Here is a 26,125-nt window from a genome sequence, read left to right on the forward strand (position 1 = left end):
GAGAGCCTGGGCGAGAATCCACGTCCATTCGTGTTGCCGATTGCCGACAGCTGGGTGCTGCAGGTTGTGCCTCCGTGGTGGCTGGGTTGTGCACGTTCTCTCTTGTGTGACCTGAAACTGTGTTTACAGTTAGAGACTTAGGTGAGAGGTCGTTGTCCCTTCGTGGCCGGACTTGGTCTTCATATCGGATATGAACGACGCCTCCAGTGCAGATGACCGCGTACATTGCCCTTCCTTTGTTATGTGCGATCACACCCGGTATCCAATGTGGATGCCCCCGTGTATGTACATTGACCCATACTTTCTGATCGGACTGATAATTCGTCTGATGCTGAGGGGGCTGCTGCTCCTGCCTGTCTTGTGGTTGCAGTAATGATAATCGGATCGTGGCTGTCTTCCATATAGTTGTTGCGCTGGTGATTCACCCTCCTAAGGTTGACATCTGTAAGAAGACAAGAACAATGATAGAGCAGCAGCAGAGCATAATGGGTGGTTAATTTTGCCATTTGTGCCTTAAATGTTTGCAGGAACAATTCAGCGACCCATTCGAGGCCGGGTGGAATGGCACCATGTGTATCAGCTGGATACTATTTAATGTACAAAATGTCTTACATCCCGCAGAGGAAAATTGGTGCCCATTGTCTCATACAATCGAGTTGGGGAGCCCTTCGATTGCGAAATGAGCACTAAGGCTTGAATAGTTGCTGCTGATATTGTGGATGTCATCTGTGATACGTAAGGAAAACACATCATGGAGTCGACTACGATTAACCAGTAGTGGCCGAGGAAGGGCCCTGCTTATTCGATGTGAATCCGAGAGCATGGTTTTTCTGCCACAGGCTACGGAAAATATTTCTTAGGAGGTGCTGCTTGGTGTTGCCGGCACGTCGTACAGGAGGCTATGGTGTCCGCAATTGCGCGATCCATCCCGCGCCAGTAGAGATGTTTGTGGGCCATCTGTTTAGTCAGTACCACGCCCCAATGTCCTTTATGTAAGAGATCCAGTGCTTTCTTGTGCAGGGCCACTGGAATAATTACCCTAGTACGTGGTTTTCACCTTGCCGTGTCGACAATTCGTGTCGCCTGTCCCTGTACGCCTTAAGGTCTGCGTCCTGTATCTGTTTCCTGTTGCCTGGCCAACCAGTCTTAATGAATCGGAGAAGTTTATATAGAACTTCGTCTTCAGCCGTACGTTTGGCAATGATTTTAGCATGTAGCAGAAGCTGTGCCAGTAGGTCCTCTGTGTCCTCTTCTAGGTGACGACAGCAGATGACCAGGTCCACATCAAATGCTGGATCGTCTTTTGCTGGGAGTCGAGACATGAAGTCCGCATTCGCGTGTCGTGCTGAATTCGGCATCCAGATGGGTATGTCGGCTGATGTTTTGAACAGTGGTACCAGAGGCTTGTGGTCCATCTGTAACACAAAATGTCGGCTGTACAGATATTCGTGGAACTTTTTCACTCCGGGTATTATATCCTAAGCTTCTTTCTCTACTTGGCTGTAATTGCGTTGAGCTGTTGTTAGAGACTTTCAGATGAACGCTATTAGTCTTTCCACACTATTGATCACATGAGAAAGGATTGCTCCGACCCCATAATCGGAGGCGTCCACTGCTAGAACCAGTTGGTGTGCTGGATCGTATGCACAGAGACATGTAGTTTTTAAAAGTGCCTTCTTTAAAGGCTGGACGCGCGACTGCTGTGGTCGCAGGTTCGAATCCTGCCTCGGGCATAAGTGTGTGTGATGTCCTTAGGTAAGGTAGGTTTAAGTAGTTCCAAGTTCTAGGGGACTGGTGACCTCAGCTGTTAAGTCTCATAGTGCTCAGAGCCATTTGAACCATTTTTTAAAGCCTGGAAAGCATTGTCGCACTTGGATGACCAGTGCCATTTTACCTCTTTGCGGAGGTGGTGGTGCAGTGGTTCCGCTATTGCAACAGCGTGAGGGTTATAGCGCCTGTAATGATTGATTTTCCCCAATACTTATTTGAGCTGTGTGGTATCCGTGCGTTGCGCCAGTTTTTGAAGGTCCGCTATGTATGCTAGATTTGATTGTATGCCTGAAGCACTAAACATGTGGCCTAAGTATTCCACTTGTGGCACCCGAAAAACGCACTTTTCCACGTTATATTTGAGATTTGCCTCTTGAAATACCGCAAACACTTCTGAAAGGGTCCTTATCAGCTCCATTGTGTTCCGACCTGTGACAGTGATGTCGTCCAAATAATTTGCTGTGCCCAAGATATGGTGGATTAGGTGTTCGATGAACCGCTGAAAAATCGCTGGAGCACTAGAGAGGCAGTTGTATCGAAAGAACCCAAAAGGTGTGTTGATTACTAATTTTTCTTGCGTCTCTTTGTCGATCGGCAGCTGTAGGCATGCGTCTCTTAAGTCTATTTTCGCAAAGAGTTTTCCTCCAGTGAGTCTTCTATCGTTGGAATAGGGTAGGAGTCTGTGACTGTTTGTGCGTTGATGGTGCGTTTGAAGTCACCGCAGACTCTGATCGCCCCATTCGGTTTCTCTCCTATGACGATTGGCGATGCCCAGAGACTACTTGCTATGGGGGATATGAATCCGTCCTCCTGTAATCTCTGTAGTTACATTTTCAGTTTTTCGCGGAGGGCGTATGGTACTGGGTGGCTTTTGCAGAATTTTGGAATTGTCTGAGGTACGAGTTCAATGCTTGCTTGAAAATTTCGTACTCTGGTTGTTGGAAGTTGAAAAACAAAAGGAAACCTTTCCTGGAATTGCGCCGTAAGTTCATGGTGTTGTCCTGCATTAATTTCTGGTTCCGCATTGTGAATTTGCATTCCGAGGGCGTGAAAAATGTCCAGTCCCAGAATGTTAGTGGCCGTTGAGCTTGGAACCGCCAGAATGCGGCCTGTGACTGTCTGACGTCCGTAACTGATCATTGTTGTGAAAGCTCCCTTGACCCGAATGGTATCGTTAGTGAAGCTTAGTTGTAAATGGGTTGAGAGCAGCGGAGCCTAGTTTTTCGTATGTCGGATTATTGATTATTGTTACTGCCGATTTGCAGCTTGATGTCCTGATCGTGAACCTTGACCTGTACGAACATCATGTGAGGCGATGGTGGCATCAGTGCTTTGACCATCAAGACGTCCTGTGGTTTCGAACCTGTGTCAGAAGCAGTATCCTGCGTGAGGTCTGTTGTGGTTGGCAGGAGAGCCAACACCGTGTTACTAGGGGAGGCCGAAAGGCACGCGTTTTAGCTACACAAGCTGGTGTGAGGTCTGAAACAGGACAAGGAAATTAGAATTTAGAAACAACGGACGTAGCTGGTGGAATACTTAACTTTAATCCATTAATGACAAACTTCACTCTTGATGGTACATGATTGACAATATCAATAGAAACTGATAATGGCGCCTTGATAGGTCATAGCAAATAACGTAGCTGAAGGCTATGCTAACTATCGTCTCGGCAAATGAGAGCGTAGAAATCAGTGAACCATCGCTAGCGAAGTCGGCTGTACAACTGGGGCGAGTGCTAGGAAGTCTCTCTAGACCTGCCGTGTGGCGGCGCTCGGTCTGCAGTCACTGATAGTGGCGACACTCGGGTTCGACGTATACTACCGGACCGCGGCCGATTTAAAGGCTACCACCTAGCAAGTGTGGTGTCTGGCGGTGACACCACAAGGTACGTTCGTTGGTAGTGCTCTCTCGATGCTCTGAAACGGATGCTGAGGAGTTAGACGGGCGCCGTTTCCGGGACGAATACACGTACTGAAGACGTGCACCTGGTCGATCCGGCTGCGACGATGTTTCCTCCTGGCGGCGGTCCGCGGCGGGTCGAAAGACCCCTGTTTCCTTTCCTGCCGGCTATTTAACCCGGCGGCTCTAGTCTTCCTTCGCGGATTCTGTCGTGAGGATTGGCGGCCGTTGGCGATACCCGATTGGTGGATGGTGATGTCATCGTACTACCATCTGCGTCGGAAAAGGGGTCGCGCGCATGCGTATTCCGCGGCTGCTATCATGTTTGGCGGGGAACGCCTCTAGTGCCGGCTGGCGGAACGCACCGGAACTACGTTGCAGGTGCGGCTTATTCTGCAGCGGTAGCCGGCCGTTGCATTTGCGTGGCTGTGCGCGCCGCGGCAGCTTAGCGATCCTAATGGGACAGCCCGTCCCACATGTGAGAGGCTTCTGACTGCACACGTGTTTGCCTAGCCACCATGGCTGACAGATAGCTTTAATAGGTGCGGGTCCAGAGCCGAGCGAGATGTTTGCATAGTGGCTCACCCCTGCAGGCGCAGATAAAAGTTTGTCAGTGTTATACTGATGTCACATGTGTATGTAAATAGTAGCCAAGTCTCCCTCTCGGAAATCGTAAAGTGTGGCACATGTAGTTAACCGTCACTTCTGTTGTTGTAGCAGGTTTCGTGATGTCTCAACTTGTCTGCATTGGAATTCTTGCTCTATCTGTTGTGTTGGCTGAAGAGCCAACACCGTATTACTAGAGGAGGCCGAAATACACGCGTTTTAGCTCACGCTGGCTGGCGTGAGGAGGAAAGAACTATACTGACGTGAGGTCTGGATCATGACAAGGAATTAGAATTCAGAAAGCGGACGTAGCTAGTTTGATACTTAACTTTAATCCATTAATGATGAAGGTCGCTCTTGACGGTACATGAGTCACAATATTAATATCAATAGTAAATGAATATGGCGCCTTGCTAGGTCGTAGCAAAAGACGTAGCTGACGGCTATGCTAGTCTGGTGTCTCGGCAAATGAGAGCGTATGTAGACAGTGAACCATCGCTAGCAAAGTCGGCTGTCCAACTGGGGCGAGTGCTAGGGAGTCTCTCTAGACCTGCCGTGTGGCGGCGCTCGGTCTGCAATCACTGATAGTGGCGACACGCGGGTCCGACGTATACTACCGGACCGCGGCCCATTTAAAGGCTACCACCTAGCAAGTGTGGTGTCTGGCGGTGACACCACACTAACAGGTCCTGTTTATGGAAATAGTCCAGAATAACACTGAAAGCATTCTTCTTGATGGTCCTAATGAGGCAGCACATCCCTTCCCGGAAATCATAATGTCGTGCCTTCTAAATACGACTCAGAAATGGTAAAGTTCTGACCGCTAGAGCCTTCATCGTTTATGAGCGTGCTTGTGAAGACACCATTAATCATAAAAGCACTCTCAGTGTTTGGAAAGAGAACACTGTCTAAGAACAGACCGGAAAATCAGAACAATTACGCAAACAGAATTCGAAGAACTGTCCTAGAGAAGATGAAAATGGCTGGAATTTTCGGTGTCCTACAGATGCTACTCTGGAGATGTCCTAATGCCACAGTGGCGGATTAGGAATAGCATCCCGCCAGAGATGATGGTCTGCTTCAACTTGTCTTTGAACAGTTGAACAAAGAAGATCATGTTACTCTCAGAACTTTTTGTAGATAGCTTGCCTCCATCTTGTTCAAACCAGGCTGTAGGGGCTCCTATGTCCCAGCACAAACGATGGAGCATTCTGATTGGCTCTTAGTGAATTTACCCGCCAAACTGCTGCTGCTGCTGTTGATGTGGGAGCACTGTCTGCCACTTTCTTCTGCAGATGAGACTTTCACTGGCAAAACTATTTTGTACAGATCGCCACATTACAGTGACAGTTAAACCTTGCAAAAGTGGTCTACAGATTATGAAATACGAGAAGACACTTCCTCGGTTACACTGCTCTGCCACTGATGATCAAGCTTTGAATATTTCAGCATGAAACCGATCTCCAGCCTGGCTACATATAACCACATATCGTGTCAATGTAGTAAACATCCAATTCGTATCCTGTGCCAAAAAAAAACATCACTTCCGCATCCTGCACATAGCTAGCGACCACGAGACACACACATACGATCATTGTCCACAAAGTAAGTTCCGTTTCTATTTCTATCAGTGGCAGCGCTGCGATCGCAATTATGAGCGTGTGCAGCAGCTACTCTGACTCAAGGAGAAGACATGTACGCCATTTTCAGATCGCTGCTGCTGACGTGTGCTTTGTAGTGCTTATTTATAATGTCAACCGTAATTGAAAATGCCGCCGCGTGTGAAATCAGATCTGTGATTCGTTTTCTAAATTGAAAGAAGGTTGAACCATAGGAAATTCATCGGCAAATCTGCGAGGTTTACGGACAAAATGCTATGAGTGATTCAATGCTTAAAAGATGGGCCATACTGTTCAGTGAATGACGTGATCAAGTGCATGATGAAGAACGAAGTGGACGCCCGTCTGTGGTTTCTGATGAACTGATTCACACAATTGAAGAGAAGATTGAACCGTAAGTTTACACTTAGTGCCCTTGCTATGGAAGTTCCTCAAATCTCACGATCACTAATTCATGAAATTGTTACTGAGACACTGAAATTACGAAAACTTTGCTCACGTTGGGTACCCAAAATTCTTACTGAACAACACAAAAAACATGGACGGGCAGTGTACTTCGGTTTTGAAACACTACACTGAAGAAGGCGGTGGTTTTCTTTCTCGGATAGTCACAGGAGATGAAACTTTGGTATCGTACGACACCCCTGAAACGAAACGGCAGTCAGTGCCTAAGCAAATCTTGACACCTCGTAAAGTCATGTGCACCGTTTTGTGGGACACAAAAGGCATTTTGCTGATTGATTTCTTACCACGAGACCAAACAGACCAATGCACATGGTTACTGTGAGAGCATTAAGGAATTGCGCCACAAAATACAGAAGAAACGCTGAGGATTACTGTCAAAAGGTGTTTTTTTTTTTTTTCACGATAATGCCCGACCTCACACGGCGAGTGTGACCAAACAACTCTTAAGGGAATTTCACTGGGACGCCTTTGATCATCCTCCATACAGCCTGGACCTCGCTCCTAGCGACTTTCATCTCTTCTTACACCTAAAATCTGTCTTTGGTGGTCAACACTTCAACGATGATGACGAGCTGAAGAAACGTGTTACCACATGGTTGAATACACAGGTGGCAACCCTCTATGAAGAAGGCATACAACAACATGTGCCACACTATGACAAGTGCCTACAAAATTTTGGAAACTATGTATAAAAGTAGTTTAACAGTTGTAGAATTTTGTACAATAAATATTTTTTCTGAATCTGTACACGTTTATGGCACTTACTTTGTGGACGTACTTCGTATACCACGAAGACATACAGAATAAGCACATGGATCGTCTGCTGTCCTTGTAGCACTGCATGGTCGGTAGGTCATCCACTGTAGCCAACGGTCACAAGTCATTTGCCCCCACACACACTGGTCCGACGTCTCACCAGAGCCGACCGAGGTCACTCTCCAAACTGTTGCACGAAGGGTGGCTTGGTTCCACTTGTCACAATGTTTCTGGTCCCTACCGGCTTGCTAGCTTGCGTTCTACACCCATCTCCAGACTCTGGGATTACAAGAGCATATGTATTTTCACATGGTTTTCCAGAATATCGTACCATTTACGCAACACTTCTCGATATCAAGCACATAGCAGTATGCTAGCGATCACTTGCGCAGTATTATTCCCAAGATGTAGAGTGGAAATTATTTCTCTAAAAACCCAAAACTTCAGCGAGGTGCAGCGTGCTGTAAACCTCTGAGTAACTAGAAACTTATCCCGTCTGCGAAGATCTTTACGTGAGAACTCGAAAAAAAATAGAGGAAACTGATATTTCTTCTCCTGAATACCGATATCAGTCGTATAACAGATTCCAAATCATCCTTATAATTTACAAAGTTAACGAAGATGCATCTCATGTCTAGAGAACCAGGAAACGTTCTTCCACCCATCTTTCACCTGCTAGATGCACACACCACATTCAATGTTCTGTCAACCAAATAAAGGTGGGAAATGTGCGAAAGGAGTCAACCAGACAATTTGCATGGCAGGCCAGCATGTGTAGGATACCGAAAATTCCAGCCATTTTTCTCCTCTGTAGGACAGTTCTTCGAGATCTGTTTGCATAATTGTTCTGATTTTCCCGTCTGTGCTTAGACAGAGCTCTCTTTCCGAACAACAAGAATGCTTTTATGATTAATGGTGTTTTCGCAAGCACACACAGACATGATGAAGGTTTCTAGTGGTGAGGACGTTTACCATTTCTGAGATGTTTCTTGAAAACGGGGCATTACGATTTCTGGGAATGGGATGGGGTGCCTGTGCCTGCGAGGGTGAGCCGCTATGCAAACACCGCACTCAGTACTGGACCCACACCTATGAAAGCTGTGCATCAGCATTGTTGCATAGGTAAACACGTGCACAGGCAGAGGTGTCTCGCATGTGGGACAGGCTGTCCTGTTAGGATCGTTAGGAAGAATGCATCTGGTCATCATTCCACCTTGGAGGTCTGTAGGGAAAAGTTCAGTGATACATCGTGTTCCAATTTCTTAACGATAGTCCCAAGACATGTTTGGATGCAATGGGTGTTTGTGCACGGCAAATTTTTTGGTTGTTTAAGCATTGTGAGCGTGTTTGCAGAGATACATGCATTATTTTCCAAGTTTTACGAATAGTGAGCGTGTCTATGCATCAGTGTACTGCATTATTTTGTGAACATGTTTATATTTTCTGCAATTCATTATTTCGACAGCTTACAATTAGTGAGCTTGTTTGGAGTGCATTATACATGCATTATTTTGACAATTTACGAGTCGTTTAAGTGTCTGTTGATCGGTGTACTGCATTATGCAGTTTGCAGGACTGTAGGCTATTCGTTGTGACCCCAAGCATAACAGGAGGGTTGTATCAACATGATAAATAAAATATGTGAAATCCGTCCATAAATAAATTGTTCCAAATTCCATTGAAAATACATAAAGTGTCTACTTCCTGTCCAGCAGCTAGATACAGAGAGAGTCGTTTTCCCCCAGGCTGTCATCTTGGATTACGTCATGGGAGTGACCACAGTGCCCCCTGGTGGCGGTACTGTGTACTGGGTCAGTTGGACTCTGGACCTCATGGTGAACACACTGGATGGAGCTACTGCCTGTGACAACTCAAATTGTTCAAATAAACACTGCATGCAGAAGAAAGACTTACACCCATCCTATCCAGCAGCCCCACACAGGCTGAATGCCAGAGGTTGGTGGAGATAGCCCAAATGACCATTTTTCCCACTAAAATTTTCCCACCATTTTCTTCAGTTATTGGAGGTTGCCCAAGTAACCGTTTCCCTGCAAATTTGAATTTCCCACAATTTCCTTTTAGGGAGAGGGAGGTGTGACGTTATGGGGCTAGGTTAGTGGAGGTAGAACAGCCAAAATTTGAACTTCCCGCTATGACGTCCTTGCGAAGTTCACACATCTATCGCCGCCATCTTGGATCCGCCATCGTGAATAAATTTAGCAACAATTCAACGTGTGGTGACACTGCTGTTGCCCTAGCACTGTGATTCTTGTCTGATGATGTCCCATATGTGCTCGATTGTAGACAGAGCTGGTGATTTATCAGGCCAAGGCGACATGTAGACCCTCAATAGACCGTGTTGGGTTACAACAGTGGCATGTAGGCGAGCATTATTTTGCATGAAAACACCCCATGGAATGCTGTCCATGAATGGTAGCAAAACAGGTCGAATCAGCTGACGAACGCACAAATTTGAAGTCAGCGTGCATGAGACCACTACAAGAGTGCTCCTGCTGTCATACAAAGTCGCCCCCAGACCATAGATCCAGGTGTAGGTCCAATGTGTCTAGCACGCAGGCAAGTTGGTTGGACGACCTCAACTAGCCTCCTTATAATCAACACATAGCCTCACTGGCACTGAGGCAGAACCAGCTCTCATCAGAAAACACAACAGACCACCACCCTGCCCTCCAATGAGCAAACAGCTTGACACCACTGAAGTCGCCAATGGTGGTGGTTTAGGATCAGTGGAATGTACGCTACAGGGCGGCTGGCTCGAAGCTGTCCTCGAAGTAACCGATTTATAACAGTTCGCTGTGTCACTGCGGTGCCACTTGCGGCTCAGTTTGCTGCTGCAGATGCAGTACACTGCATCAGAGCCATACCCCTAAGACGATGCTGTTCCCTCTCAGTAGTGCCACGTGGTTGTATGGAGCCTGGTCTTCTTGCAGAAGTAGATTCCTGTGACCACCTCTGCAACAGTCAGGTACAGTGGCTGCATTCCTGCCAAGTCTCTGTGCAGTATCACAGAAGGAACATGCAGCTTTTCGTAGCCCCGTTACACCACCTCGTTCAAATCTCAGTGTGATGTTCATAATGGCATCTTTGTTGCCTTAAAGGCATTGTTGACTAACATCAACTTATGACGTCCATTACCAAAGGCAACCAACGCTCACGACTCTTACAGCGTGTATATAGGTATACCTGATATGCATCTCCATAGTGGCGCTATTAGCGCCAAACTTACACGACTAGCGTTAAATTTTAATAAATATCATCTTTCAGATGTAGAAACAAGTTTATCAACTTTCGTTTATGTCGCTCAACTCCTTCTTGGTGCTGCGATATTTTTTTCCGTCACTGTATATATCAATTGTTGATACGCAAATTCTTTTTGCAATGCAAATTTGTGATAGATTAAAGTTAATGTGGTGTCACCGCCAGACACCACACTTGCTAGGAGGTAGCCTTCAAATCGGCCGCGGTCCGGTAGTATACGTCGGACCCGCGTGTCGCCGCTATCAGTGAAGCAGACCGAGCGCCGCCACACGGCAGGTCTAGAGAGACTTCCTAGCACTCGCCCAGTTGTACAGCCGACTGCTAGCGATGGTTCACTGACTTCTACGCTGTCATTTGCCGAGATGATAGTTAGCATAGCCTTCAGCTACGTTATTTGCTACGACCTAGTAAGGCGCCATTATCAGTTTCTATTGATATTGTCAATCATGTACCGTCAAGAGCGACGTTCGTCATTAATGGATTAAAGTTAAGTATTCCACCAGCTACGTCCGTTTTTCTCAGTTCTAATTCCCTTGTCATGTTCCAGATCTCACGCCAGCCTGCGTGAGCTAAAACCCGTGCATTTCGGCCTCCTTTAGTAACCCTGTGTTGGCTCTCCTGCCAACCACAACAGTTAAAACAATTTATTTTATGAAACTAACAAAATTTACCATCGATAGCTGTGTCACGTGGTCTTCTTGGATGCACTTATAATCTACCAACGTATTATGTGATCCAGCTTCGAGTGAGAGCTAATATTTGGAGTTTTCAACTGTTATTAATATGTCAGCGTCAACAGGTACCATTGACAGAAACTAAGGGAAATGAAATCGTTTGATTCATTTCATCTTTGGGACTTTAAATTGACAGTTTTGTTGATATCCATACTGACAAGCATTTTCGGTGTTGATTGAATTATTTATAGCTAGAAGTTGGAAAAATAAAAAATATAATCAACTGTAAAAAAATTATACCTTACTTTAGCATTTGCAATTAGTAACAGACAAAAGGGCCAGGTGCACCAGCTTGAGGTTCGTAAACAGAGAGTAATACAATTGATTTATTTTCACAAAACAGTTGTATTGGGGATCACGTCTAGATTTATTGAAGTGAACACATACGAAGATTATTCTCGAACAGTTAGTGCACTGATAAGCCAAAACATAATGACGGTTACCCACCGCAACGTCGGATGACGCCTGGTGCCGCTGCAGGCATGTGATACTGTGACAAAAGTAAGTAAGCGGAGCAGATACAGACTTGGGATTACCTCAGCGAAGACATGGACTGTAAATTGGGAAATCCATCGAAGATAAGTGACTTTGACAAAGGGTAGATTATTATTACGCAGAGCCTGTGAATGAGTATCTCGAAAACGCAGAACCTCATCTTGAGTTCACATATTGTTGTCATGTGCATCTATGGAAAGAGGTAGAAGGACATGTAAATTACCACTAGGTGCTAAATGATTACACATCCACGACTCTTCTCAGAACGTAGAGTCTGATGACTTGGTTGCTCTGTAGGGTCGGATAGAGGATCGTATGTGGCATCTCTGCCGAGAGAGCGCAACGCTGGTGAACCCACGTTTCGGAGAACACTGTTCGTCGTACATTGTTGAACATAGAACTCCACAGCATACCACCCCTAAGTGTGACAAAAGTAAGTAAGCGGAGCAGATACGGACTTGGGATTACATCAGCGAAGATATGGACTGTAAACTGGGAAATCCATTGAAGATAAGTGACTTTGACAAAGGGTAGATTATTATTACGCAGAGCCTGTGAATGAGAATCTCGAAAACGCAGAACCTCGTCTGGAGTTTACATATTGTTGTCATGGACATTTATGGAAAGAGGTACAAGGACAGGTAAATTACACATCCACGACTCTTCACAGAACGTGGAATCTGAAGACTTGGTTGCTCTGTAGGGTGGGATACAGGGTCGTATGTGGCATCTCTGCCGAGAGAGCGCAATGCTGGTGAACGCACAAGTGTTTCGGAGAACACTGTTCATCGTATATTGTTGAACATGGAACTCCACAGCATACCACACCTAAGTGTTCAGACGTTGACCCAGTGACATCGTCAGTTACGATTTCAGTGGGCTCGGGACCGTCGAGACCCGACCGTCGATCAATGGAAACGTGTCTTCTCTTTGGGGGAATCACATTTTTGCTGCACTAGGTCGACGGTCGTCTCCGTAAACGCAGTCATCGAGGTGAACGGCGGCACGAAACGTACAGCGCGCTACAGACGCAGGGTGGTGGGAATAGTATTATGCTATTCTACTGGGCATGGGACCTGTGGCAGTGATCGCAGTCACGCTGACACCTGCAAACCACCTGGATCTCTTCATGCTTGATATCTTCCCCCACGTCGATGTTATCTTTCACCAGTATAACTGTCTGTGACTCGGTGCCAGAACCGCGCTAGTGTGGTTTGAGGAGCATCATAGCGAACTCACGTTCATTTCGCGACGACCAAATTCGCCTGATGTAAATCCTATGGAATCCATCACGGTTGCTGTCGGGCGCCATTACCGCATACGCAGATCAGCGGCCCGTTGTCTACGCGAATTACGTGACCTGTGCGTAGACATCTAATGCCACATACCTCCACAATCCTGCCAACAAACTGTCGGACCCCTAATGATACACAGAACCAGTGATGTATGTCGTTTCAAAACCAGACAAACGAGCTTTTAAGAGGGGCTCATAATGTTTTGACTCATTAGTCTACACTAATGGCCATTAAAATTGCTACACCAAGAAGAAATGCATATGATAAACGGGTATTCATTGTACAAATATATTATACTAGAACAAACATGTGATTACATTTTCAAGCAGTGTGGGTGCATAGATCCTGAGAAATCAGTACCCAGAACAACCACCTCTGGTCGTAATAACGGCCTTGATACGCCTGGGCATGGAGTCAAACAGAGCTTGGATGACGTGAACAGGTACAGCTGCCCATGCAGCTTCAACAAGATACCACAGTTCATCAAGAGTAGTTACTGGCGTATTGTGACGAGCCAGTTGCTCGGCCACCATTGACCAAACGTTTTCAATTAGTGAGACATCTGAAGATGTGCTGGCCAGGGCAGCTGTCGAACATTTTCTGTGCCAGGGCAGCATTCGAACATTTTCTGTATCCAGAAAGGCCCGTATAGGACCTGCTGAAATGTAGGGTTTCATGTAACTGTTCAAAGTGCTCTCAGTGCGAACAAGAGGTGACCGAGACGTGTAACCAATGGCACCCCATACCATCACGCCGGGTGATACGCCAGTATGGCGATGACGAATACACGCTTCCAATATGCGTTCACCGCGCGCAATGTCGTCAAACACGGATCCGACCATCATGATGCTGTAAACAGAACCTGGATTCATCCGAAAAAATGACGTTTTGCCATTCGTGCATCCACGTTCGTCGTTATGTACACCATCGCAGTCGCTCCTGTCTGTGATGCAGCGTCAAGGGTAACCGCAACCACGGTCTCCGAGCTGATAGTCCATGCTGCTGCAAACGTCGTCGAACTGTTCTTGCAGATGGTTGTTGTCTTGCAAACGTCCCCATCTGTTGACTCAGAGATCGAGACGTGGCTGTACGATACGTTACAGTCATGCGGATAAGATGGCTGTCATCTCGACTGCTAGTGATACGAGGCCGTTGGGATCCAGTACGGCGTTCGGTATTACCCTCGTGAAGCCACCGATTCCGTATTCTGCTAACAGTCATTAGATCTTGACCAATGCGAGCAGCAATGTCGCGATACGATAAACCGCAATCGCGATAGGCTACAATCCGACCTTTATCAAAGGTACGCATTTCTCCTCCTTACACGAGGCATCACAACAACGATTCACCAGCCAACGCCGGTCAATTGCTGTTTTTGTATGAGAAATCGCTTGGAAACTTTCCTCATGTCAGCACGTTGTAGGTGTCGTCACCGGCGCCAACCTTGTGTGACTGCTCTGAAAAGCTAATCATTTGCATATAACAGCATCTTCTTCCTGTCGGTTAAATCTCTTGTCTGTAGCATGTGATCTTCGTGGTGTAGCAATTTTAATAGCCAGTAGTGTAATATTTACAATTGGGAATGAGAAATTTTTGAAAAATATTATACATCGCTTCTTCATAGTTCACAATTGAGATCCACATCTACATCCGTACTCCGCAAGCCACATGACGATGCGTGACGGAGGGTACCTTGAGTACCTTTATCGGTTCTCCATTCTATTCTAGTCTCGTATTGTTCGTGGAAAGAAAGAATGTCGGTATGCGTCTGTGTGGGCTCTAATCTCTCCGATTTTATCCTCATGGTCTCTTCGCGAGATATACGTGGGAGGGAGCAATATGCCATACTGCTGGACTCCTCGGTGAATATATGTTCTCGAAACTTCAACAAAAGCCCGTACCGAGTTACGAGCGTCTCTCTTGCAGAGTCTTCCACTGGAGTTTATCTATCATCTCTGTAACGCTTTCGCGATTACTAAATGATCCTGTAACGAAGCCCTCTGCTCTCCGTTGTATATTCTCTATCTCTTCTATCAACCTTATCTGGTACAGACCCCACATCGGTGAGCAGTATTCAAGCAGTGGGCCAACAAGTGAACTGTAACCTACTTCCTTTGTTTTCAGACTGCATCTCCTTAGGATTCTTCTAATGAATCTCACTCTGCCATCTGCTTTTTACGACGAATATTTTTATATGGTCATTCCATTTTAAATCACTCCTAATGCCTACTCCCAGATAATTTATGGAATTAACTGCTTCCAGTTGCTGACCTGCTATATTGTAGTTAATTGATAAAGGATCTTTCTTTCTATCTATCCGCAGCACTTTACACTTGTCTACATTGAGATTCAGTTGCCATTCCCTGCACCATGCGTCAATTCGTTGCAGATCCTCCTGCATTTCAGTACAAATTTCCATTGTTACAACCTCTCGACATACTGTAGCATCATCCGCAAAAAGCCTCAGTGAACTTTCGATGTTATCCATAAGGACATTTATATATATTGTGAACAGCAATGGACCTACGACACTCCACTATGGCACGCCTGAAATCACTCTTACTTCGGAAGACTTCTCTCCATTGAAAATGTCATGCTGCGTTCTGTTATCTAGGAACTCTTCAATCCAATCACACAATTGGTCTGATAGTCCATATGCTCTTACTTTGTTCATAAATGCTGCGTTCTGTTATCTAGGGACTCTTCAATCCAATCACACAATTGGTCTGATAGTCCATATGCTCTTTGTTCATAAATGACTGTGGGGAACTGTATAAAACTCCTTGCGGAAGTCAAGAAACACGGCATCTTCCTGGGAACCCGTGTCTATGGCCCTCTGAGTCTTGTGGACGAATAGCGCGAGCTGGGTTGCACACGATCGTCTTTTTCGAAACCCATGCTGATTCCTACAGAGTAGATTTCTAGTCTCCAGAAATGTCATTATACTCGAAGGTAATACGTGTTCCAAAATTCTACAACTGATCGACATTAGAGTTATAGGTCTATAGTTCTGCACATCTGTTCGACGTCCCTTCTTGAAAACGGGGATGACCTGTGCCTTTTTCCAATCCTTTGGAACGCTACGCTCTACTAGAGACCTACGGTACACCGCTGCAAGAAGGGGGGGGGGGGGGGGCAAGTTCCTTCGCGTACTCTATGTAAAATCGAACTGGTATCCCATCAGGTCCAGCGCCCTTTCCTCTTTTGAGCGATTTTAATTGTTTTTCTATCCCTCTGTCATCTATTTCGATATCTACCATTTTGTATTGTGTGTGACAATCTAGAGAAGGAATTACAGTGCAGTCTTCCTCTGTGAAACAGCTTTGGAAAAAGACATTTAGTATTTTGACCTTTAGTCTGTCATCCTCTGCTTCAGTACCATTTTGGTCACAGAGGGTCTGGACATTTTGTTTTGCTCCACCTACCGCTTTGACATAAGACCAAAATTTCTTAGGATTTTCTGCCAAGTCAGTACACAGAACTTTACTTTCAAATTCGTTGTCGCCTCTCGCATAGCCCTCCTCACAGTACATTTCGCCTCGAGTAATTTTTGCTTGTCTGCAAGGCTTTGGCTATGTTTATGTTTGCTCTGAAGTTCCCTTTGCTTCCGTCGCAGTTTTCTAACTGTATTAACGATCTGATGCACTGTCTTGTTTATAACATCATGTCAAAGTTCAGTTTATAGCTTAATTGGCAAAAGATTAGATTTATGCATTGGTTTACATATCTTACATGATGATATTGGACATTTATGTTGGTAGCTAGTCTACTACACAATCTACAACTTTTCATTTGTAAATAGCAAAACGTAATTTTGATTTTGCTATTTATTGTGCATTTACAAGTGGAAATAAGTATTTAACGCGTTTTTTGTGTGTAGCATACGGTTTTGATGTCGTAGTGCTTTCTCATATGTTGTTAGTGAAGTGAATAGGCTGATTTCGTAACCTATGGTCGCTTGACACTGCACTTTCTTCGATTTTTCAAAACATATACAGGGTTTTCTCCGCCATTACGTGTTTTTGTGGCTCGAGTTTGAAGAGTATTTGGAGTTCGTGGTGATTGGTTTGTGTAAGTGTGCTTGCGTGTGTGTGTGTGTTCGTTCAGGACTGGAGCAAAGAGAGAGAGAGAGAGAGAGAGAATTTTTCTTTTTTTTCCCGCTTGGGTAGTTTTCGTGTGGACAGTGGTGGCTTTAAAAATTTTGCGCCCCTAGGCACACCATATTATATGCGCACGCCATGTTTTAAATAATAACTATTACCCGATCACTTCACAGTTGCCAGCCGGTGTGACCGAGCGGTTCTAGGCGCTTCAGTCTGGAACCGCGCGACCGCTACGGTCGCAGGTTAGAATCCTGCCTCGGGCATGGATGTGTGCGATGTCCTTAGGTTAGTTAGGTTTAAGTAGTTCTAAGTTCTAGGGGACTGATGACCTCAGATGTTTAGTCCCATAGTGCTCAGAGTCATTTGAACCATTTTGAACTTCACAATTGCTGTTTCGGGTGGGAGCGCTATGAGCTGTTGACGTACTCTGCTATTCATTGATCTGAAGGACGCATCAATGTCTAGTAGTGCTCAATCAAAAAGTAATAGGAACTGTACTTGGGGTGTACGGCAGCGGATAAAACGAACTTAAAACTGCATTGCGTTAACACTTCTTCCGTCGAAAGACAACGGAAACGAACACAAGGAAAATAGCTATTCTTTAATGGCCTAAAAATTCAGCAGAGCGTGTAGGAGACAACGGATTTTTGTTATAGATTCACTTTTAATATGTTCTTTCACACGATACCGTTGAAAATGAAAATAAAAAAGTTCTGTTACCCTCTAAAAACTGAAGCGAACGTGTCATACGTTAGAAATTAATACGTACTTTAACAGAGATGCGTTTAAAATTAAACTGTCGTTTTACGATCTAATAACTTCAATGTGTAAGCAGATAAAAAAAAACACGTTCGGTATTAATACTTGAATTTATAGGAAAGCGTAAGAAATGAAAATGAAATAGAGATTTCGGTGCACGAACTAATAACTAAATACAGGCGACTAACACAGAGCTGGATTTGCTATAACATAATTTTACAGACTAGTGTGGAAAAATCAAATTGGTTTGATAATCTAATATTTAACGTGTAAAGCATTAGGATGTGTGTAACTAGATGCTGCATAATAAGTGTACACAATACCTTTAATCCATGTAACTTCTGAACAGTTTTGTACTGCAGCTACTGCTCTCACCATAGCTCTTTTTAACAGTATCAGCAAAGCTTTTACGTATTTACCGACAGAACTGAAGTACGTTATTTATTAATACTTTTTCATCTGAGCGTACTCTCCGATAACGTATATTTCCACTATACATTTCAGATGACACCAAGAATACGCAACAGTTGTGATATACTACAGTATCAGTATGACTTGAATCTACAGCGCCCGGTTCTAGGCGCTAAGTCTGCACCGCGCGACCGCTTCGGTCGCAGGTTCGAATCCTTCCTTGGGCGTGGATGTGTGTGATGTCCTTAGGTTCTATGTTCTAGGTGACTAACGAGTTCAGAAGTAAAGTTCCATAGTGGTCAGAGCCATTTGAACCATTTTGTACAGTGCCGAGCGGCCTGGGTCATTTAAGTATTGTTTAGTATTGCCGGGCGCCTTCGGTCTTGTCTGCACGTAAACGAGGTTTAGTTCCACGTTCTGCCATCGCCCACTGTAAAATAAACACGTACTACGTAGTTCGTAAATCCAATGAATGTGCTCTAAGTTATAATAAAAATCACATTACAATCTTAACTTTCTTAAAAGTAATATGAATAAATAAACAAACTCAGCAGTCAGCAAAGTTTGCGTCTGGCTTTGACGGCAGGAAACTCGATCTTATCTTCATAATTCAGATGGTTATCACTTAGGAGGTCAGCTTCGATGTGAAGAACGGACAAGGCATTCAATCTCTCCTCAGACAACGTAGAACGTAGGTACGATTTCAGTCTTTTAAGGGCCGAAAACGAGCGTTCTACTGAACAATCTGTTAAGTGCTATACATAGAAATATTCCAAGAGCAATGTGAACATTCATAAATACGGACTGTAAACTCTCTTTTCGTAAAAATTTACTCATTTCAACTTGTATATCACTAATCTCAAAAGATTTCAAAAGTTCTGCGGAATGTACTCATTCGCTAGGGAAGGAAGGCTCTAAATGCGTGTCATATGACGCTTGGAGTTTTGCTGCACATTCAGCAATATCGTCAGGTGAACTGTTCTTAAGGTAACTGAAAACTGTGAAGGAGTCTAACAGTGTTCTATAGCTTTCCTTCCTCCTCACTAACTCGGCGTAGAAGTTGTCGAGTACTGGGAGAAATGTTTAGATTCTAAATTCTTCCCTCCCAGTCAGAAAAACTTCTTCAGAGTCCGCTTCTTCGTCATCATGAAGTTTGCGTTTTCGTGATCTTTTATAGGTGCATTCATATATATCAGTCACAATCTCCATGGATTTATTTTCATAATAGTCGAACGAATAGATGCAATAAATCCTACAAGTGATTCATATAATTCATGCACTAGTGTAATATCAATATTTACACTTTCCAATTTCATATTTACACTATTAAATCTCTGGAATATGTCCATCCAAACTGTCATCATGAGTAATGTTTCTAGTCAGCTGGGTTAATTCCATAAAGCTGAAGCCTCATTTCGCACAAGTGATTTTTCAAATGTATTGTTGGCAATATGTGTGAGGGCACTGATAATGGCATCCCAGTTTTCATATAGACTTACACACGCTTCCTCACTTGCTGACCAACGTGTTTTTGATAAGCTTTTCACCGTTTCGCTTACTGGTTTCATGAAAGAAAGAAGTTTGTTCCAGTGCTGGGTAGAAGCAGAGAAAAACTTATAAAGATTCTGCACTACATTGAAATATGAATATGCTTCCCGACAACAGCTTGCAGCACTAGTGCCGAATAAGTACAAAGAATGTGCTGCACAAGGCGCATAATGCGCTTTCGGATTTCGTTCTTTAAGCGTACCTACAAACCAGTGTAGGTTCCTGACATATTGCTTGCATTGTTATGTTACAGTCAGTAATATCAGTGGAATTTGTAGACAGGATTTTTAGTACGGCCTTAGCTAAATTTTCGTACTTTTTTGTGTCCCTGGTTTGGTAAAAACAGAAGGGAAGTTCAACAGGTTCACCATTCTTGTTCTCATATCTTAATATGAAAGATAATTGATCATTATGTGAAATATTCGAAGTAGAATCTACTATCATAGAGAAATATTTTGCCTGTTTTATTTCACTTATGATAATTCTTTTTATTCGTTCACAAAGAAGCTCTATTCTTTCATGACAGATTTTTGAAAAAAGATAACTTATATGTCCCTGCCCTAGATTTCCATATCGTTCAGTGTACTCTGCAAGAAAAGGATCAAACTCGTCTAGAAGTTCAAGAGACATCATAAATTGACCATTATATAATGAATGGATTCTTTCAACGTGTTCACGTAGGGGAAGTCCACGACTTGTTAGCTTCTTCATTACTGCAAAACACCCTTTTCAACACACTGCGCCAGTACATTTTTTCTGTATCAGCATATGACTCGAAATGGTTAATCTATTGTTCCAAGTAACTTTTTCTTGTTAAGTGTGATAACTCAGAATTTTTGTGTTCAAGTGAATTCCCATGATGAAATAAAATATTAGAAATATTTTTCCAATCTGCAATACCATTAGTAGTAATCGCGGCCTTACCTCCAAACAATTTACATTATGCACAAAAACAGCACCGTAGCTACAGGAGTATACTAGAAAATCACGCAAAAAAGTTGATTTACCATTTAAAAGTTTATGGTAAAATACATTTTTATTCAAATAACTGGTTTTATCACCTATTCATCTTCTTTAATTAGAAAAATAACCGTTACAGTTTTGCCACGTTGTAAGAGAATGTAGATTGTTGATTCATTGACACAACATTCTACAGGATCGTCACTAACGAGGTTATTTCTTTTTGTAACGTCTGGGTCGACATTTAGTTTTTCGTGAAACTCGAAATCAGGACCAATTTGCTTTTCTTCATTTTTAACTTTTGTTTCGTCTGTATTTACTTCTTTCACAACAGCTGCAGTGCCAGACATATCATCCATACTACGTGAACTCAAAGTCAATCCAGCAACATTTTTTGCGAAAAATTTATCTACGCCGCCAAGCGTTTTTTGAACATCTCGTTCTCGGCTTTCCTTCGATAATTTCCGAAATGCCGCCCCACTTAATTTTGCACGTTTGCTTTTTCCACTGTTATTCGTTTTAAGGGACTTACAAAATTGTCAACCAACAGTCAAAACAAAAGAAAAACATTTGTAAAAGAAAAGAAAGAAGGACTGTATCCATTTCCAATCGTACTACACCGCACATGAGCACAAAGCTTTTTACTTTAAACACGGACCACGTGCACAAAGATTTCTCCTTTAAACACGGAGCAATGAACTGACAAACTCGGATTACTCGAAGTAACTCTGGTATCAAATAACGACAATGCAGAATAATTTAATTTCATTGCAACCTGTTTCTTTGTTGTCAGTTAACAGTAGACGCACACCTGTCGGCTGGAATTCTTGACACTATCTTTCTAATTTAAAAAGCAAAAAAATTTTGCAATTTCTTGCACTGAGGTGTGCTGGATCGACTCTTATCCCACTTATTCTTATAACATTTTAGCGGTTTCTGTGGGCAGGGAAGACAGACTACAAAGTTTAAGTAGTCTTGTTGGCGGTTGATGTGTGTTGTCATTTGTGTGTAACACTGCGGTTATGTCTACACGCAAATGCACGTTTTGTTCCAACATAAAATTAAAATAGCCTTTAAGAAAAAAAGCATAGTTAAGAAGTTTAGTAAAAAATTTGCAATGCCATGTGCTATTCGTTCGCACAGAGTGGGAACTTTGATATCGTGCAGGCCACACCACAATAAGTGAGACAAACAAACCTTGGTTTCTTCTGTTTTTGCCAAAAAAAAGTAAATGTGAGCACGCTTCCTATAAACAACGTGTCCCAGGGTATCATGAACCTCCCTTCTGACAAAGGCATTAAGAAATAGAAGGCAGCCCTTCTTCTTCCGTCTCCACCGTGAAACGAATATTTGGGTGGATTGAATTCAGGTGTTGTACAGCAACTGTTCAAATTCTTACTGCCATGAGATCAAACAACAAAAGTACCAGTAGAACGAAAAACCAGTTGCGACGTTCGCCCGCTTCATTTCCTCCGTGTCTACGTACTGCGTTGTTGTACTGGCTGAAAACTGGGGGTTGGGAATCCAACCACTGACTATTGTAAATGATGTAACCGACGGTTGCACAGTTGCGTTTCACAGTTCTTCACTTTCACTGTTCACAACCCCCCCCCCCCCCACCCCAAAAAAAAAAAAAAATACACAATTATATGGCGAGTTCACTATTGGTAAATGTTGATAACCCTCATTAACAGGTTGCAGGCAACATCAGTATACTGCTACAATAGTCTGCTGTCGAACAGCTATGAGCAGTAAAAACCTAACCACACAGTTCACAGTTCTTGCAGAATAAGATGGTACGTGTGACACTATTTTTCAAATAAATTACACAGACACTGTCATTAATTGTTCTAGCTCATGGTCTATTTGTGTTACACTTATTTCTTCGTTAAGTAATGCATTGTTGTTAATCTAACCAATACATGTTTCACGTTTGTAAAACGGCTGCGGACTGACTTTTTTGGGACCAAAAATCGGTCCTAATAGGAATTGAAACTATGCATTGTTCGATGTATAAGTTACAGAAATTACAATTAAAACATAACTCTTTCAATTAACTGAATACATCGAAAAATTCATTCTTTTTAACAGTTCCTTCTACCTCAAAGGTTAGGCCGAATTATTTGTTTAAATAATGAAATTAACAGATATAGTTATACAGACAATACTTTTGACAAATGTGGTAATTATTTTGGAATTAATTAATGGCTGGCATTGTTAATATGTTTTCGAGTAGAGCCAAATAAATGCTTTAAAGAACCCTAGTAGCTCTTCTTCCAAATGTTTATAATTACTACAGAAATTATATTTGTTTATACTACATGAATAGAATCTATGGCACGAAACAATTACTCATTTCACCCTATAATGATCTGAAACAAAAAGTATAAACTAGGAATGTTCGAAATAAACTAGGAAATTTATTACGTACACAAAACTAAGAACAAAACTAGACCTGGTGCCGTATTCCTTAAGAATGAGGGCCAATCTTTCTCTTTTATGGAAATGCAGTTTATACTCATGAATGTTAATGGTAATTAGGCAAAAATGGAAACAAAATGAATTTAAGGAGGCAGATGGCAAAACATGAGGTAAAGAGATCCCATATTGCTTCGTCACAGAGTCCAGGTTGCAAATATTTACTTTTTATTCATTCGATGAGTAGTTTCGAGCCGATACCCATTATCAAATCATCATAACATGGTGGAAAATGGGAGTTATCTGTATGCACTGTAAATGTTCATTGTAAATTTTTGACATCTTCGGAAATGCCATTTCCGACTATGTTACGACGATTTAAAAATGGGTATCGGCCCGAAACTAGCTATCGAACGAATAGAAAGTAAAAATTTGCTCCTTGGACTAGTTTTTCGTTCTACTGATTAACACAAATTACTGACCCAAGCTACACCAGCATGCTGCAAGTTCGTAAACAAGAGTGTAGTCTATATATCTGAATAACCACGCAGACTTCCGAGGTTTCTCGAAGTCTTCCATAAAACCCGCCAGTGTTTGTACACTCAGCTCCCAAATACCTGTCTGTATTGCAGGGCGACAGCGGCAGCGCCCTGGTCGTGAAGACTAAGAAAGGCTACAAGCAGATCGGCGTGGCCAGCTTTGTCTCTGTCAAAGGCTGCGAGGAGACTGGTCAGCCGGCCGGCTACACCAGAGTCACCTCCGTTCTCGACTGGATCAAGAAAACCGCCGGATTTCAATGAGCAACTATGTGCAGCGAATTTAACTTGTTTGTTACAAGTACGACGAATCTTAAATAAAATTTTAATAAATCAGGTCAATGACATGTAATAACTGACAAAAGCATGTGTCACAAAGTTCTTCTATCCTCCGCCGTCCTTGTGTAACATACACATCCTACTTTAATTTTTTTTCCAGCTTACAAAATAAACTAACATGCCGATTGTAACGTAACTTACATGAGGATGGTTTGAAAAGTTCTCGGAATCACCACGAGAGGTCAATACTAGCGCAGCGAGTTTTCCCATAGAGTGAATATCTCTGGAGTGAGCATTGCGTTCTGCGCATGTTGTCAACATTAAACCAGGATTGTCACGTGTTTTCGGGACTTCGTATGCGTGTGTGCTTTCCGTAGAGTTTGAAGTTTATAATGTTAAGAGTTTTTGTTGTGTTTTCACTGTTTGTTGATAGTGTAATAGCGATAGTGAATTACTGTTGTTGCTACGAATCCAAATAAAAATATGTTAAAGGAGGGATAGTAACTTTTCATGGGTACATAACATGTAGCTCTAATTATAGTTATCATATTAGTAAGAGACACTGTATATGTTTAAAAATTTCGAGACGCATTATAGTTAAGGCTTGATTCTGCAGACCTATTTTTCTACGGTTTTATGACTGTATAATAGATATCACAGCTCGTAGAAAGCTTACAAACAGTCGCTTGCCCTCGTAAATTTTCTAGTGGAACAGGAAAGGGAATGGTTAGTTGTTTCAGCAAATACTATCCTCCATGCATTTATCAGTGACTTGTCGATTATGTATATAGATTTGAAAGACGGGAGACAGATAAATTCAATAGAGTGGGAGTCCGTAATTGTCTTCGTATAGTATCTGTGCCCAAACCTTTCTGTTTACTATAACGTTACAGTAGGAGACCATGTTAAGTGTGTCTAGGACACGGAGAATGATTATGTGTCATTTATATTTTAGTTTCCCGAAGGATGAACAGCGACTAAAGATGTGGCTCCAGAAAATAAGGAGGAGTAATTTTGTCCCCACAAAATATTCCAAAGTACCGGTATGTTCAAAACACTTTGAAGAGGAATGTTTAAACGGAGAAAAATTTGGACGTGTGTGACTGAAGGTAGCTAATCAAAGTACACGTTCATCTTCTTTGGTGTATTTTACCTTCAATTTATTTTCTTCACCATTTGATTAAGAAGCGTAAAATATTAGTAAACATGTCCCCAAACTCTTTCATTTGTGTCGCTTTCCACTTTAACGGTGTCACATGGGTTGACTGTTACATGACCAACTGTATTTGCTTTACAGTACATTTCTTCTCCGATCGCCTTCCCCCCCCCCCCCTTCTTACTCAGTCTACTATTTATTTAATAAACTGGGAGCAAGTACGTAAAAAGCGTTGAATAAATACTTCAAAATGTCACCAGTAAGAAACATTGTCCTTTAGGTCGCAGAAACGAGAAAATAAATACGTAGAAATAGCAGAAAAAAGGACGAATTAGCAGGGATATTATCGCCAATGTGTGGCAAATTCGGTGTTTTTCGGACACTTGCAAAAATACTAGCGTACTGTCAAGTCGTTTTGCAAGACTATCACTGCAAAAATACACATCAGGCTCTGTAATACTATAAAGTGCCGTACAATACTGAAAACTACCAAAAATCGAGTGCATCTGAACTGTGACACCTATCGCAAAGAAGCAGAATGCAATATCACTTGCCCTTAAAAGTTACGTAGCTGGTTTATTCCCAGTATCAAATGGATACTGTTAAACTGTCTGCGCAACATATGCCAATAATCCACGAGACGTACGAAAAGAATCCGTCCGTACCATAGACTTACTAAATAAAAACGCCTGTACTAGAGATGTAGTGACATTCTAAATATACAGGGCGCTACACGGACAAACACACGACGTCCCGAGAACACGTGACCAGGCCGGCAATGTATGTTGACAACACAAAATCTGTTCTGCGCATGTGAATTCTCACTCCAGAGAAATTAACTCTATGAGTTTTCCACGCGATATTCATTGGACTGTTGCCTGTAACACCTACCAAGTCAGTGCTCTTGGAAGAAGCCGTGGCGGTGACGTGGCTCTGTTTTGTTGTCGCGTTGTGATTTGCGAAGATGGAAAAGAATCGAGATTCTAGCAGTGATTAGGTACTTCGTGAAGAAAGGAGTGAAAGCTAAGAACATTCAG

General features: G+C 43.0%; 1 protein-coding gene across 1 annotated transcript in view; it reads left to right on the forward strand.

Moving 5' to 3' along the window:
* LOC126292255 (brachyurin-like) overlaps window positions 1-24,017 on the forward strand; it is a 273,321-nt gene extending 249,304 nt beyond the window's left edge. The window contains exon 9 of the mRNA XM_049986153.1: window positions 23,750-24,017. Coding sequence (XP_049842110.1) covers window positions 23,750-23,917 — 168 coding nt within the window. The 3' untranslated portion in view covers window positions 23,918-24,017. The remainder of the gene's footprint in view (window positions 1-23,749) is intronic.
* The last annotated feature ends 2,108 nt before the right edge of the window (window positions 24,018-26,125 follow it).

This window comes from Schistocerca gregaria, chromosome 9, assembly GCF_023897955.1.
Source record: "Schistocerca gregaria isolate iqSchGreg1 chromosome 9, iqSchGreg1.2, whole genome shotgun sequence".
Taxonomy (NCBI): Eukaryota; Metazoa; Arthropoda; class Insecta; order Orthoptera; family Acrididae; genus Schistocerca; species Schistocerca gregaria.